We start from the raw sequence: 16,084 nt of genomic DNA, 5'->3' as shown, positions 1-16,084 counted from the left end.
CAATTTTATGCTAGTCCATACGCATACAATTTTCATTTTGGATCATTTTTTTGCTAGTCAAGCTTTATGCCAGTGGATACACTGCCCGTTTCAGTACAATATTAGGACACCAAGTAGAAACAAATATCAACCTAATTGTTTTAACAGTGACTGTAGCATAGGTCTAAGTTAACACGACTGATCTCATACACAACGAGAGCACGTGAGCACTCAACTCAAACTAATTATTATATAACAATTGCTATGATTTAGCGCATGACATTTATGTCATCCGACATACTCTCCAGTTTTAATTGTAAGAATCCTAAGATATGATATACTTTTTCTTGTTTTGATATAGCGTTTCGAGATAGCATCACCTAAAATCTATAACTTCAAAACTGAACAAAGAATGGACAATATGAGTTTTTGTCATCAAAACGGAGACGCGTCTCAATTTTTGAGATCAAAATCAACTTGTGTAACAATTTAGAAGAGGCCTCTATGTAAGTTTTAGGTTCGGTCGGTCGTAAATGGGTTCAGAGCTAAAAAGAAAAGAGGATGGAAAGAAAATAGGCAAAGAGGTTTTGGGTGTTGTTGGAGATTTTAATATATTTGTTTTTCCTTGATTTTTTGATATTGCCGTAACTTACAACTGAAAAAAATTGAGCATGCTACATGACTTAACTTAGTTGGAAATTTTATTCTTGCCTTAAAATCTAAGTTTCTAACCACTCCGTTGTTTGAACAATAAACTGCCGATTTTTTGATAGAAAAAAACTTAATGTTGGGAAAATAGCGAAATAATGATGCTTGGGGGCAATTTTTTGATTAACTCCTTTTTGGCGATCGAAATAATAATTAATTTCTTAAACAAAATGTTTTACGTCAATGAAGATATTGACTAACCATAAAAATTGTTTTTCTATGCGCGTTGTGAATATTTACTTATAATGCTGAAAGGCGAATTATTTATGCTTGGCAATTATCTCGAGCTGAAAATTATTCGAAGCTAATTGATCGCATGCGACCCAAGAAAGATAAGTCGCGACTTAGGTGACCAACTCTTTTTGATGCGGCTTTGTGTAGGCCAAAAAACTTCGTCAAGCTTGGCGCGAGCCAAAAGAAACAAGGATAGCCAAATAGTGAGCAACTAGCACAGAATGTTTCGACCATAGTCTTAAAAAATTACAACAAAGTTTTTTCAATTTATTGTAGTTTTTTTTCGTTGTGTTGCAATAAAAGGAGCTGAAAAAAAAACTGAATTTTTGAAAATTTAGATTCCAGAAAGGCAATAAAATACTCAAAAACTAACTTTAATCAAGTAAAAAGCAGTTTTTATGTTTTAAAGTAAGCTGTTGCAAGCTTTTAAGCAGTTAAAACAAGACTGCTCGCTCGCTTTAGTCGCTCGAAATAAGACGAAAAAAAAATTTCAAACTTTTTTTTTTCGACATTGGGAATTTTTTTTGAAGCTATAAAATGCTTTGAATCACAACTGTACGGGCTTTAGTATGATATATCACTTAATTCAATCCGATTATTATTTGGGGTACCTGATTTTGCGTGGAAAATAAAAAGAAAAAAATAGAAAAAAAATTAAAACACCCGAATACAAAGTTCCTCTCGATTTTCAATAGTTGGAACTATAGGTCAAAATTTCTGCTGCAACTACCCGCTTTTTCAAAAAGATAAGACGCAATTTAGTTGATTATGATTGCTTCAGAAATAAGACGCAATTAAGTTGATTATGATTTGCTTAGAAATGAATCAGGGGTGATTAAGGTATTTTCAGCGATTTTCAGGGTAATGCAGGCATAAAACAGGGGTTATAGATCAACGTAATTAGCATTCATGTTTCATGGATGAATCATAGATTTAAAATCTCTCTTTCAGTCATGATTCATCAATGAAACATCCAGGTAATTTGCATCGCTGTTTCATAGATGAAATTTGGATGAACATCGTTTAAACGGCACTGCAACATGAATGATACATGGATGCAACAAAATGAAACAAAATGAGAGATCAATGATACATTTCTGAATTTCAATGTTACTTCAATCCGGGAAATCAGAAAATAGGTTATGGTGAAAGTGAAAGTGGAGGAATGGAATTGACTAACGTGGAAAGATTATAAATCCGCGAGCTGGATTTTTAAACTGCTTCCCATCATGTCTACAGCGCCCCTCAGTTACCCAATCCCCATTTTTAATCCCCTATACCGTCAACAGCACTTTACCGCACATTGGCCAGCAAATCCCCCCCCCCCCCCCACCCCACTGTATGTGCCAACAACCCTTCTTCTCAAATTGCGCGAATTCGATCATGATATTGTTCATTTTGGTTTTTCAATAATTCATTTACCAAAAATTACTCGATACCATTTTAGGGGTGGTAGGAACATTCAGGGCCTTGCCCTGATACACGAGCAGTCTTTTTGTCTCTCAAAACTCGGAATAATTGCTCTTAGAAACAAATGAGCGTTTCATTTTTGAATTAACTACAGCAAATTCATCAGAACTGAACTAATTAAGTCTTCAACTGGTTACCATATGCTATAAGGTTGTGTACTTACTTACTTTTTCCCTGATATGACTTGCACATAGAAAGGGTATCGCCCATATCTGGCTACTTTTCCACCTAAATTGAATCCATAATTGACAAGCAACTGTATTCAACCCAAATGGTATCTGACTTTGTTTGTCACTAACCAACAATACGATCTCCAGCCATTGTCTCCATAGTTTTTCGATTCTTTGGATGCAGATTGGACCTGTTCTAACGACACAAACAAAATTCTTTGAACAAATATTTTCGAAGGTGCAAATGAGTAATCAACTCAGTGGCGTGAACTAATATTTAGGATGTTGTGTTTTATCAAAAAAAATACAAAAACTAGCCTCCAGAAAGGCCCTAATTTGCATTAGCTCCACCCTTGCATGCAATCACTCATACAAAAAGGATCAAGTTAAGGTCCGCCTCCCAAAGACACCACTTGACTTCAAAGATCGCACCTGGGATGCATATTTTTCAAATACTTACTTTTTTGACATGCTCCTCGGTTGATTGGTCGAATCTTCCGCTTTTTAAAAGCAATGAAAAATTGAAAATTTCTAAGTGTAAAACAAATTGTATCATTGTTGATAGAATTCTCATATCAAAAAACGGTTAAAATATTTCCGATCAGTAGCCATTCAAATTAATTATATATTTCTGTCAGTATCAACCTTGAAAACATGTTTCAATAAAAGCGATGTTTCAATATTTCTTCAATGGAATATCTGATCCAATTCCAATTTGAGGTTATCTTTTGATTTTTTTGTCCGCCATGTAATTTAAATCAAAAAGATGAACAATTGACTTTTCAGTTTTAAAAAATCAGTTGACTCCATGCATCAGAAGTTATGGTTCTCAGAAAAACTGCTCAGAAAAAAAAAATCCACCAGCTTGATTTTCCTTCAAAAATTGAAATGGGACGCCAAATTTAATGAATATTCTATCGAGTGTGTTAGTTCTCGTCATCTGTAAAATAAACTTCGATTTTGCACAACTGATGAAATCTGAACGTGAAGACAAAGAAAATGTAAAAACCGAAGAAAAACTTGAAAAAGTGAGTGAAACATTTTTATCAACTGTACTAATTTTCAATACTTTAAATTTAATTTTGATTACTAGAAGATGAGAGCAATAAACTTTAAAAAATGCATTTAATTTAAGCTTTTGATTTCAAGTTTTTCTTACGTGTTAGTTAAAAAATGTACAACAAAAAATGTACAGTCATATGTCATTATAGAAAAATTTGAAGTAAGAATTTTTTGATGTCACGACTTTAAAATCATGATGGACCAACCCCATAATTGTCATTGAGGCGAAAAAATAAAACGCATGTTTATGAATCTATTTGGTATTTGAGGATAATTTGATATCAAAAAGGGATAATGACAGCGACATCGATGCAGAGGACAGAATAGTTGGTAAGTAATTTTATATTTTGATTAACCTTCTACAAATGGTTTAGTAAGTGATAAAAGTATTTTTTTGCGAATTCAAGTATTGAGCGAGGCTTTCAAAACAACAATATTGTGTCTCAATTTTTCGATGATAAAAACTCCTAAGTTTTTTTTTGTGTAATAACCTGATAGTTTAGCTGTGCAGCAGAATTGTCTTGACGAAATTAACAACTTTTTAACCAAAAATTATTAAGCATCGAATTTCAGGAAATCGCAAAACTTCATAATTATTTAAACTTAATTAATAAAATTTTAATTTCAGTCAGGCAACTTTGAGATGAAAATTTATCATAACTACAAAAGTGTGTTTGCTCTGGTTGTTAAAGGGGCGAAAACTTTTTGGGTCGAGTCCACTCAGACTGACGTTCTAAACAGGAACAAAATAACAATTTGCAAAAAAAATGAAAGTTCTTGATTTTCAGATTGCAATAAAAAAGTTTCACAATCAAATTGCCAGTTGTTAAGCAAGAAGCCTGAAATTGGCGGACAACAGTCAATTTTGCGTCGCTCAGTTTGTCATGAAATTTTTGATGCGTATAAGGAGTGGGACTAAAACCTAGCTAATAACAATTTACAAATGGCTTTATTGATGAGTTGAAGAACAATTGCGTGAAAGGTATGAATATTCCCTATGACTTTTCACACTTCGAACCAATTTTCTTGACGCTGATAATAGTTTTGGAAATTTTTCAATACCGATCAAAGCACAACTAAAAAAGTTTTGATATGCTGTATTGTTCGATATTATCTAACGTTTATAAGTGCTAATTGAGTTTGCTTTGACAATTATACCCAATCCAAAAATTTACCCATTCTCAGTGGTCGGAAAAAACAGCTATCTATTCTTCTGAAGTTTTTCCACTACTAAAGTGGTTGGAAAAATCACGTGAAAGTTGTCTGAGTTGAAACTACCAGAAACAACTCGAATGATTAACATCACTTTGGTTAATTTTAACACTAGAGGACAAAACTAGTCTCATTAATTTGATTCCGAATTGCTTCAACTCGCTCTGGCTTTCTAAGCTGGTTTTGGAACTTCAGAAGTTTCAAACTAAATTACCATTTTGGATCCAACAATCTATTTTGGTTTGACATATTGTTCAAACTAAATTCCTTATTCAAAACCTTGGGCCGCTCATTGATGCAGCAGAGCAAAGGGGAACATCTCTTGAGCTTAGTTCTAGCTTCGCAAGCTCGACCACTAACTTGAGCACCTCAACAGAGCAAAACTGATCTTGAAGCAGCCTATAGATTTTCGTCACATCGCCATAACTGTCAGTTTCCCCGAAGTCCTCTTTATGATCATCAAAGGTGTGTTGTACAACACAAGAGCCAAGTGAGACCGCGAATTTCGATTGTTTTTCCTCTGCTGGATCAAAACTGCTCGAATCTGCATCTTGGTGTCATAGGTTACCCTCTGATCAGCAGTCGGACTCTCGGGGAGATTGGGCTCAGTCTCTGGCAAACCATCAGTGCCAATCATTGTCCTGAACAAGCCTCTGGTGTGCACTTATTGTTTGCATTAAGTTTGTCCATCATTTTACATTGAGAGCAGCCATATTCAAGTTCAGCGTTGCCTTTGTGTGCTCTAACAGAAAATTATAAAAATAGAAGCCTGGGCACACAATTTGTTAAGATTCAGAGTTAGAGCAACTGTTAAAAAAATAAATGGGGCTACAGACAGGATCGAAAACAAGTAAAGACTGTTGAAGAAGAGATCAAAAAAGTGTGAAAATTTGATTAGTTTGTCATCACCAGTTGACCTTGTCTGAGTTGAGTGCGTTTACCTTGTTCAGTTTTTGTTATCTCTAAGATGATTTTTTTTATTTATTTCGTCTAGGCCTGAAAAGTTCTGACCTCAACCCCCCACTCAGACTGAATTGGCTTTCTCCAATGTCAGGCTGCAACCTATCAGTGTTCGAGAATTTTGGTCCATTTATGCGTTGCTCAAGGTTTATAAATCGGCTTCCGATATCTCGGTAGGGCATTACTGGAGATCGATTCTCTCATCTGCAATTCGTTTTCCAAAGAAACAGCACTTCAAATCGATGTGCTTCCTTTGCTCCTGCATGCTAGGATTCTTGATCATCTTGATTCAATTCTGATTGCTCTTCTTAATATCTGTTGATTCATCGCTCACAGCGCCCATGAGATTTAGAATTGATCTCAGATACAGAAAATCTTGAACTGCAGTTCATTAATTACTGAATAAATAATTAGTTTGGCATCACTATTGGACCTTGTCTAAGTTGAAAGTGTTTTCTCTGGTTCAACTTTTGTTAGCTACAAACTTCTTCTTTTTTAAATTTTTTTCTGACGCTGAAATGTTCTGACCTCAACACCCCCACTCAGACTGAATATGCGTTGTCAAAGGTCAAGCTGCAATCCATCGATGTTCGACAAATTTGGTCAGTTTTAGCCTTGATCGGGGTTATCTCACATAACATTTAGAACTGATCTCAGATACAGAACTCCTTGAACTGCTGCTGCCATTGCTTGGTATTGGGCCTCACTCTAAATAAGAATGCAGTTGATGGCTTCTTGTTTCTCAAACTGGATGATAACCCTGTTTTCTGTAGACGGAAATTGTGGCCAGTAGTTTATCTACTATTATCCACGTCTCCAGCTCAGTTAGCATCTGCGGATCCATACAGTTTTACAATTGCAGCATCCTTGATGTAGCGCCGCTCGAAATTTTTGCTCTCCTTCAGGTAACAAAAAACCCCGCTCTGCAGCTATTCTATCTTTTCTCCCAAGATTTCCAGAAGCTGGGAGAATTGAGTCACATTAGTTAGGTTGTAGTCTGTACTAATCTAGTTAGCTAAGTGCAATATTGAGCGCATAAAGTCTTTGTATTCCGCAGCATTCGAAGACATTGCCTCTCCTGATCGAGCTTCCGTGCAGTCTTTCTTCGACAACTTTGCGCTTATATCTGCTGGGTGTGACCAAAGGTTTCCGGTCAGCTAAGGCCAAAGCACTGCAAGAAGCATTTCATCTAGCTACGGAGCTCGATGAATGCTTGACTTGTTTTTCAAACTTAGTAGATTGAAACTCTGTCATTCATCTTGAGTTGTTTGGAGAACCCAGCAATAAATTTGCGTGATTGTTGTCTATCTAAAAGTTTCCACGTTCCCATGGCTTCTAGATTTCACTTCAAAAGCTATTGCTGCCAGCTACTGCTCTTTTTTGAGACCAAGTAGTGCTTTTGAATAGCCCCTTGGTCTCTGCACCGGATGCTCAGTAAAATGAGGATCTACTACTTTCGTCCCGACCGGGTCCTTTTCAGTAGCAGCCACGGAATCTGCAGACTCGCCCTTAGTTGTAGCGCTTGTCGTCGTCCTGCTTGTTTTCTCAATATCAATGAATCCGTCGATTAAAACATTAGGGTTTGCAATAACTCACAGTCAACCAAGAAGTTATCTGGAAAAATATCTTGATTAAAATCAACTCTTCTTGCTCGCACGCTTGTTTTGGCTCCCTATTCATCAACTTGTGCTTATTTCATTGAATATTTTTGTATTTGAGATTTATTTTTTGTCTGTTGCTTCGATTCAGTTAATATGCCAGGCAACTGAACACGCGCAAATCGCTCGTAATTTTTCTTAGTTTGCTGGTTTTGATGGTTTTCAATACTGCATAATGGTTTTCAATAGTGCATCTCCGTCGGTGAAGGGCGTTTCTCTTCAGTGGATGTGAGAGGGCCAAAAGTTGCAAGACCCCTTCGCTGTTGAGATCAAACCCACCCAGAAAATCTTTGGCAGCGCTTCTTCGACAAAGAGCAATCGAGTCATCAGCAGCCTACCGAGCAATAGTGAGCACTGTGAACTGTGGCTCCACCGGGATTCTCTACCCAATATCCTGAGTGCTTTTGACGAACACTTCCCTCCATTATCAGTTCGCAGGAACTTTGGTGCTCCACGCTCTGCGACGAACATCGAACATGCTCAGCGAAAAGTAGAAGAGCGCCTTTCTGCTTCGCCAGGTTGTGGATCACAGCCAACTGAATGAAGTCATCGGTTAAGCCCAAGGCGTATCGTGCCCCATGCCAGCTCGGTTTTTCAATTGATCTCTAGATGTCACTGCAAATCTATTGCCTCGATGTCAATGCATTGCTTTCAGTTTTATTTGGCAGTGTAGTTTGCAGCATCTTGGAAGCTGCACAGACTTCACAGAAATCTAGCACGCCCACACCGTAATGTATGTGAAGAAGAATCTCTATTGTTGAGCTGCGCCATTTGTCTGGCGCTAGTAGTTGAAAAGCATTTGCAGCAAAACTGAAGCTGGTCCCTCCTGCCTCGGCTGAGCTCACACTCATCAAGTTCCGAAGTGTAGATCTCTAAAGTTTAGCATGACGTGAAAAGTGTAGCTTCTCACAGCCTCTTCGCCAGGTAGAGTGAATCACCTGCTAGACTGATCGCAGTCTTTGATCTCTACTTCGACTGATCCCTTGTCATCAACCCTTGAGAGGGTGCCATTCGGGTTTTCACAGTTTTCCTTTCATTCCAGCTCTCAAACTTTGAAAGACAGCCCTGTCGCGCTCCACATGATGATTGCACCATGTATCAGCCATGAGATTCATTGAAAGCAGTGCAAATCAGGAACCCAGCTGCCCTGCTTGTCGTTCATTGCAATTGGTCCCGGTTACCAGCATTTAAAACTGCTTTGCTTCTGTACTATTTCTCCACTTGCTTTTCGACCCACTGTTACTAGATTGTCCACTTTCATTTCTGGACTAGCAGTCGCTCGCTTTATGACCATTCTGACTGCACACATAGCCATATCCATCGACTTTGTGTTTATTGATAATTATTTTTGATTCTCTGGTCACAATCTAAAAATGTTTGATTAATGTAGTTTTTTGAGAGATAAAGTCAAAATTTTTTGGCAATTTCTATGGTTGTATAGCATTTGGTTTCTATAACCGGGTTACGAATGAAATTTTTTTACGCTGGAACGTTCAAAGCTTCATTTTTTCTGTTCAAAGTCAACGAGCTAAAATTAATGATATACTATTTCGACTATTTACAAAGATTCCAAGTTTTTATAATGCAAACATTTATACTGCAACCATTATTGACCAACCGAAGTTTCATTTTGGTTTTTTTATAGTTCCAATCTAGCCTACAACAGTATTCCAAGCAAAGGAGGGTACTTCAATTTTTTGTAATGCGAGGTCAGATAATCGTACTTTGAGCCGCTGTAAAATTATTTTTTATTCTTTTCTCTAAATGTTTATTAATTTTTTGAAAGGAAAAGGTGAAGCGGGATTCGGTTAGTTTTACAGTTGTTTTACAGTTTGCTTCTATAACATGGTTAGATTTTAAAGTTTTTTTGCCAAAAATTTTGAGCTCTAATTTTTATTTAACAAAAAACGAGCAAAAATGAAACAGTTTTAGGACTATTTATTGAGGTTGCATATCAATATTTTCTCAACATACCGCAACTATTTTTGCCCATCAGAAAATTGATTCTGGTTCTGCACCATTATATTCACAATCTAGATATTAATAGAAAAAAGTATACTCCAAAGAATAAAAGTCGATAATGTAGTTGTCTAGGGTGGAGAGTTATAACCAAAAACAGCCATTACACGATGTAGGCCTATTTAAATCCATCAAATTTTGTAATTATCCGTAATTTTATTTTTTAGGAGGAACGGAAGCAACTTATGGGAAGTATCCGTTTTATGTCCAGCTTAAAATCCAAAAAACGTAGGTTCTTATAAATTAACTTTCTACCACTTAGCTGAATAGACAAAGCTCAAAAAAAGTAAAATAAAAAATACAACAAGTGCTTCAGGGTTTGCGGTGGTACAATAATATCTGCTTGGGAAATAATAACAGCAGCTCACTGCGTTTACAGCGATGGCTGGATAGGAGCCGAAGAGGTCGAAGCTCGGACAGGTTATACACTCTGTGTTTTCTTAACAGATCTTTTTATTCCAATATTTCATTGATTTTGTGTAAATGGCTCAAGAGAATTTCGACTAATGTCAATTAAATTTATGGGCTAGACACTACGATTCCTAAAACGGACACCTTTTTCATAATGAGTACGAAATTTTTTATTTTAGCTTTATCTAATATTGAGTAGCTGTTAAAGCAAAATAAATTAAATTTTCCGTTTAATTGACTGGTGGTCAATTTAGCAAATGGAATGGGGTCTTTTCTGATATGCGACCCAAAGAGGTCAAGATTTTTTTCGCTCGGAAAATTATCAACCAATCAAACTCGAGTTTTATGATCCATATTTCAAAATATGAAAAATATCATTTTTGGGCCGTAAAACAGAAAAGACTCATCAAATGGAACAATCAGGTTTTTTAAAGAAAATTTTTCAAGACATAAAGCCTCTTTTTCAACACAAAAACCAAGAAATAATCCAATTTTATTCTTCGTTAAAACTGAAAAAAACTCTGATTAAAGATGTCAAAGTTGTTTCACATAATGGTATTACGCGGAAAGAAAATTGCGCTTTGTTTCAACATTTTGCCATTGTTTCACAAAAAAAATCAAACGAAAAAATTAGTTTTTTGTTTTCTTTAAATAAAAAACTTTTACCTTTTTAGGTGAATTTTAGTTTTTATGTTTCCCGGTACAATGAACAAGTTACTTGGTGACCCATTTTTGTGTAGTTGGACTAGTTTCATCGAGAAAAAGCCCATAGAAAAGTTTAGAAAAAAAAAACAATTTTTATTTTTTTTTGTGTGTTACTTGAGTTAGCTGGCAGTTTTCCAACTGTTTGTTAGCAATATTTAGGTGTAAATGAACGTAAGAAGACACTTATATAAGTCACGATGATTTTTTGGTTTTTTTCTCAGGAAAAAGTCTTAAAAACTGATCACGACAATTTTCGATACTTATTTTGAGTATCGATTTTGAGTATATATACTTATTTTGAGGGGGGGGGGGGGGGGGGAGGTTTTGGGGCGGGGGAGGGTTTGGGGGGGGGGGGAACGCAAATGTTTGGTCAAAAATTTTCAAAAAGTGGCTGTAAACACCTTTTTTGGCCCATTTTTTCAAAACTTTGCCTGAAAATTTGGCCAAAACCGTCTTTTTAGTGCTTTGAGAGAGCTCGGATAATTAATATGGTCGACCTAAAAAAAATTGAAAATCCGTCCCCCCTCGATATAATCCTAGATTCGCCCCTTCTTGGCCTTATTTTTTCGAATTGGATTAGTTTAATGAAAAACGTAAATCAAGTTTTTGACTCTTACAGGTCTTTCTTTACGGTAAGACGCTTGCCTTGAAAAGACAGGTCATAAATATATTCAGCGATCGAGCATAATCAGTCTTCATAATGCTCTTGATCCTTTTTTCAATTCATAACAAATTAGGCGACTTCACGAGAAGCGACGATGACGAGGAGAAGAGCAGTGTCACGTATGCGATCAGACAATATCGTTTCTTTCAGCAATACACAGGTGATGTGGTAAACGGTTGGGACGTGGTGATTTTAGAGACAAAAACAGAGATTCATCTGGATAAATATCGCAAAATATTTGCAACTATTTGTGAAGATGATGACAGAATGAGGCCAGTGCGTGCAATTGGAATGGGTCTGACAGATTCAGAGAAAGCTACGAGGCCGCATACACTAATGGTGATTTTACGCAAAAAAAAAGAAGACAAAATGATCTTGAAAGTCGCTGAAGCTTTTTCTTACAAAGTTTAACGATAAAAAACTCCGTGCTTATCGATAAGAAAAAATGTATAATTTCTGTTGTGATTTTTTCAGGCACAAAAGCGGAATAAACTTTTTCTTTTTGAACTCTTTTTTGTTGAAATACTGACCTTGATATAGGAAGCTAACCTGGTTGAAGTGCCCGAGAGAGAGTGTCTGGAGGTGTTTGGCCATGGCCTCGCACCTCTCAACAGCGAAGTGTGCGTCAAGGCCATGGATAAAGTTGCCACTTGCATGGGTAGGTCAGTTAAACAGTACTAATCTGCTTCTTATACAATATGCTTCACACATACATTCTAAATCCCTTTGCCATCATCTAGAACCTTGAACATCAACGCTGGCTTATCAATGGTGTCCATTTTATAAGCCAAAAAGTTCACCAAATATTCAAATCAAACGTCCAGGCATCAATTTTTGAGAAATTTTGTTTTTTTAATTACCTTCTTTTCAAGACGCGCATCAGATCAAAATTGAGTTATGTCAATTAGAAATAGGAGTTAGGTCGTCTATATAACTTTAAATATCCAGCTGGTTTGAGAGAGCTGATTAAAAACGAACAAAAAACAACATACATTTTATGATATCTCTTCACGGTTTCAGGCGACTCTGGAGGCCCTGTGTTCGTGACTGAAAACGACGAGCCGAAGTGTCTTTACGGTCTCGTGAGTTACGGTCGTGCCGATAGGCCATGTGGATCGCTCCTCTCGCCCACCGTCTTCGCCAAAATCTCTTTCTACTATCCCCTAATGGCCGAAACTGGCATTCGAGTTGCATATTCTTTTGAAGTCAAATCTTCAAGGTGTCTGAAAATCGCTTTCTACGCACTTTTCTTCACACAGATCTCGTGAATGAAAATAATTTTACCGGTAGAAAAGTGTTTCGGTACGACCTGCACTGACAATTAAACTCTTTCCATTATTAAACCAAGAAAACTGATAAGTTGCATGTGGTCAAGTAAAGAATTAATACAACAGAAAATTTGAATTTATTAATTTAATAAGTTAGAGAGTAAGCGGCAACTCATAAAAATTAGCAAATACTAACTAAATAGAATTGGAGACCGGTCTTTTAAAACTTTGAGATGGATCGGAATGGGTTGAATTGCTGATAAGAGATGCGAACTTAAGAAGTAATACCCAGGCCGAGGTCCATGACGTATGTCGCGACCACTAATGGTCGCTCAACTGGCCATCGCGCGACCGAAAATCCCCATTTGCATGCACATTTTATTTTTGGGTCGCGCAAAAGCGCGATGAATCTTTCTGATCGCTCATTCTTTTCATTGCTTCCCTTCATAATTAAGGTTAACAACTACATTTTTTGCGACTTTTGATAAAAGTAACATTGTATTTAAGCTCATAGTGATTTTTTAAGACAATCTGGTGATAGAAAACAAGATTTCTTATAACACAGAGATCGTCTCCTTGATTTTCGAAATATTTGTGTAAATTTTCAACATTTTCGAAAATGTCAATGTAGTCATGTTCTGGACTTATGTTGCGCGTTTTGAAGATTGCAGTTATGATGCTGAAAGCGTAACACACGAACTACCCGCGCTGAAAACATCTCGCAATTAAATTGAGGAGGCAAGCTAATTGTTTATAATATTTCTTTATACGCTGGGTTTTCACGCTAAGTATTTAATATTGGCAGCCAAAAATTTATACGTTATATCTTTTTGGGTCGCTCAAAGCTGACGCGGAAAACTTTTTGGACATCGCAAAATTGCGATATACTATTTTTGAGTCGCGATGGTTGCAGCATACCGTTTTTTAGACCGCGCAAAGTTGCCACATGTGAAAATTTATCTCGGAAAGTATTTTTGGTTTTGCAGTCGCGACAAACATATTTCGACTAACAATGGTCGGAACATAACTGTTTTGGGTCGCGATATTCGTAGCATATCCATTGTAGGTCCCATGAATCGCCGACTTCGGACCTGCTAAAACTACTCGTATCAGGGCAAAGGAAGCCCTGAATGTTCCCTCTTCCCATTTAATTGTCTCAAACTTAAGTTTAAAAGGAAAAGTTCCTGTTCGGCTCAAAATAAGTGCAATTTCTTTATTGACTCCCTTCACATGCAAATTTAAATTTTATGTTATTGTTTTGACTTTCGAAGAACAAAAACCTCATTAATCGATCAGGAATACTTAAGATTTGAAAATGTACGGTAGCAAAAGTAAAGAGCCATTGATATTTTCTGTGGCTTAAAAATCATGAATTCTCGGGTTGGCAATTTATCAATTTTACAAATTATTGCGAATTCTTAAACCGGTTTTTTTTCTGTTATACACCACAAAAATGATCATTGTGTTGTTTCAAAAACGAGTCATCGCAGAAAAACATAATCTGGATTCACTTAAAAAACCTGTTTTATAATGACCCAAAGGGAGAAGGGTTTTAACTCCAACTATTATATCATGTATTTCTCCGACGAACCAAATGATACTTAAAAATAAAACAGACTTTTTCACCTGTATGAGACCTTATTTAGGCAATTAGCCCATGCTGAATGGCACAGACGCTAGTGTCTATTTTTTATATGCATACTTTCGTCAGTCTGTCATCACGTATCTTCGCAAAAAATCTTAAGGTTAAAATACATGCATAGCATCATAATAGATTTTGTTTGTTGGCTAGCTAATATATATGAAAAATACAAAGTGTTAAGAAGTATTGAATTTTAACTCACTTACATCTCGAATACCTTCAATCTGGCTATCTATCAACCTGGTAAGAACTCTAAGGTTTTCCCCTGTCCAGGTAAAACGGTAAAGTCAATTTTGGAAGGGGAACAAAACAAAACAAGGCTGCTCGTATAGCAGGGCAAAGCCCTGAATGTTCCGACTCCGACTAGTTTGGACAATATTAAATATCAAGTGTAAAAACTTGAAAAAGAACTAAGTTAATACAACCAATTAGCTTACCTCAATTCAATTTGGAAGGAACAATTTACTGTTGGCGAAGTATGACGATGTAAACTAGAAGGAATCCGAACCGAATAGGCTACAAACTTGTATAGATAAGAAGACGATAACCGCTTTTTGAAACTTCTGACTTAACAGTCTGAAGTTTTCTGACTTAATAGCTGTGACGCATTAGTCCAGCGCTGGCTCGTACACATCGGTCAAAATAACGACGTGTTAATAGAGATATCGAACATAAGGGTTAGATCTTAAGAAGAGGCTACATTCCAGTCCGATGAAAACTGAAATACTCTGTGCTCCATCTGCAATAAATAATAGATTGTTACATTGAATTGTTACAGATTTCAGTTTTTTTCACCAATCAGTAGAAATTTAGAGAAACAAATATTAAGATAAGCTGTTTAAAGTTTTAGAGTGAAAACTTTACTTAAATTAAACTTTATCGAAAAGTGAGCAACATGGGATAAACGTCAGGTAAACTGAACAGTGGGAAAATTTAACGTTTTAATTATAAATTAATGGATTTTTAGATCTGCGGTATAATTGAATGTGAATAATTGACAGGCGACACCGAAAAATTGAATGGAATCAAAACTTGATAGAAGACACATCAGTATTCACAAAGTGATAAACTACATCAAAATGGTATGCAAAACTCTCCGGGCGAAATAATCGGGGCTGGTTTTGAATCATAATTTGAATTTGTTGATTCCTTTTTGCATTCTGATTTGGAATTCAAGAGCAACTGACGAAGCAAAAAACACATTTTAGTTATGCTGAAAAGTGGAAACTCATAAGTTATGCAAGGAATTCTGAATGGGGCGAAAAACAATAATTGAATGCAAAATTTGGCCTTTTTCTCGATTTTTAATTCAGATTAGAAGAAAATAGTTAATTCCTCGGCTTAGTTGGGAACAAAGGCAAAACTTGATTTACATACAAGTATTAATGATTTATGCAAAACAGAGCAGGCCAAAAAGAGCGACCAAAACACATTTTTACCATTCGGCACACAATACTTATTCTCTTCTTTTTACACCAAATTTACTCCTGTGAAAATTCTAAAATCTGTTAAAAACCTTCCAGAATTATCCCAAAAAATAAAGAAGGCATCGATAACTGTGTTGGATCATAATCCCAATCTAACTTCTCTGGTAAGTTTCATATTTGGTCTTCACTTCTTCATCCCTACATTATATTACGAAGTGATTTGCTTAAATCAAAACTAAAATTAAAACTCTTTATTCCTTGTTGAAAAAAAATTGAATTATTTAACAATATAGTTTCAAGCAGGGGTGGATCTAGGATTTTCTCGAGGGGGTGGGGGATTTTCAAAAATTTTGTTGATCTTTTTTTAAGTCGATCAAATTGATTTTCTGAGCTGTGCTAAATCACTATACAGACCATATTTTGACAAAATTTTCCTTGCCACAGGCAAATTTTTCAAGAAATAGGCCAAAAAGGGCATTTTTAGGCACTTTTTGG

The 16,084-nt window shown here is 36.2% G+C and overlaps 4 protein-coding genes across 5 annotated transcripts in view; 1 reads left to right on the top strand and 3 right to left on the bottom strand.

The window, feature by feature from the left end:
- Positions 1-12,675, bottom strand: part of LOC134841401 (piwi-like protein 1) — a 48,231-nt gene extending 35,556 nt beyond the window's left edge. The window contains exon 1 of the mRNA XM_063857367.1: positions 12,664-12,675. The gene's annotated coding sequence lies outside the window, so the exon portion shown is untranslated. The remainder of the gene's footprint in view (positions 1-12,663) is intronic.
- The window catches only part of LOC134841652 (ovochymase-like), a 31,747-nt gene extending 17,068 nt beyond the window's left edge, over positions 1-14,679 (bottom strand). Inside the window, exons 1-2 of the mRNA XM_063857686.1 lie at positions 14,600-14,679; positions 2,555-2,619 (exon numbers count right to left, since the gene is read on the bottom strand). Of these exons, the coding sequence (XP_063713756.1) occupies positions 2,555-2,601 (47 nt within the window). The 5' untranslated portion in view covers positions 2,602-2,619; positions 14,600-14,679. The remainder of the gene's footprint in view (positions 1-2,554; positions 2,620-14,599) is intronic.
- LOC134841404 (endothelial differentiation-related factor 1 homolog) overlaps positions 1-16,084 on the bottom strand; it is a 176,569-nt gene that overhangs the window by 146,273 nt on the left and 14,212 nt on the right. Inside the window, exon 1 of one of the 2 annotated variants that reach the window (XM_063857374.1) lies at positions 12,665-12,675. The exons of the other annotated variant lie outside the window; for it this stretch is intronic. The gene's annotated coding sequence lies outside the window, so the exon portion shown is untranslated. Of the gene's footprint in view, positions 1-12,664; positions 12,676-16,084 lie in introns of those variants that run through there. 2 annotated transcript variants of the gene reach the window in all.
- LOC134841651 (transmembrane protease serine 9-like) lies at positions 11,289-12,520 on the top strand. Its single transcript, XM_063857684.1, has 3 exons — positions 11,289-11,591; positions 11,793-11,910; positions 12,273-12,520. Exons 1-3 carry the CDS (start codon positions 11,289-11,291, stop codon positions 12,518-12,520), a joined length of 669 nt encoding a protein of 222 aa, XP_063713754.1.

This window comes from Symsagittifera roscoffensis, chromosome 3 (assembly GCF_963678635.1).
Source record: "Symsagittifera roscoffensis chromosome 3, txSymRosc1.1, whole genome shotgun sequence".
In the NCBI taxonomy this organism is placed as follows: Eukaryota; Metazoa; Xenacoelomorpha; order Acoela; family Convolutidae; genus Symsagittifera; species Symsagittifera roscoffensis.
The sequence above is the reverse complement of the archived record's forward strand: the minus strand, read 5'-3'. Positions and strand labels throughout refer to the sequence as shown.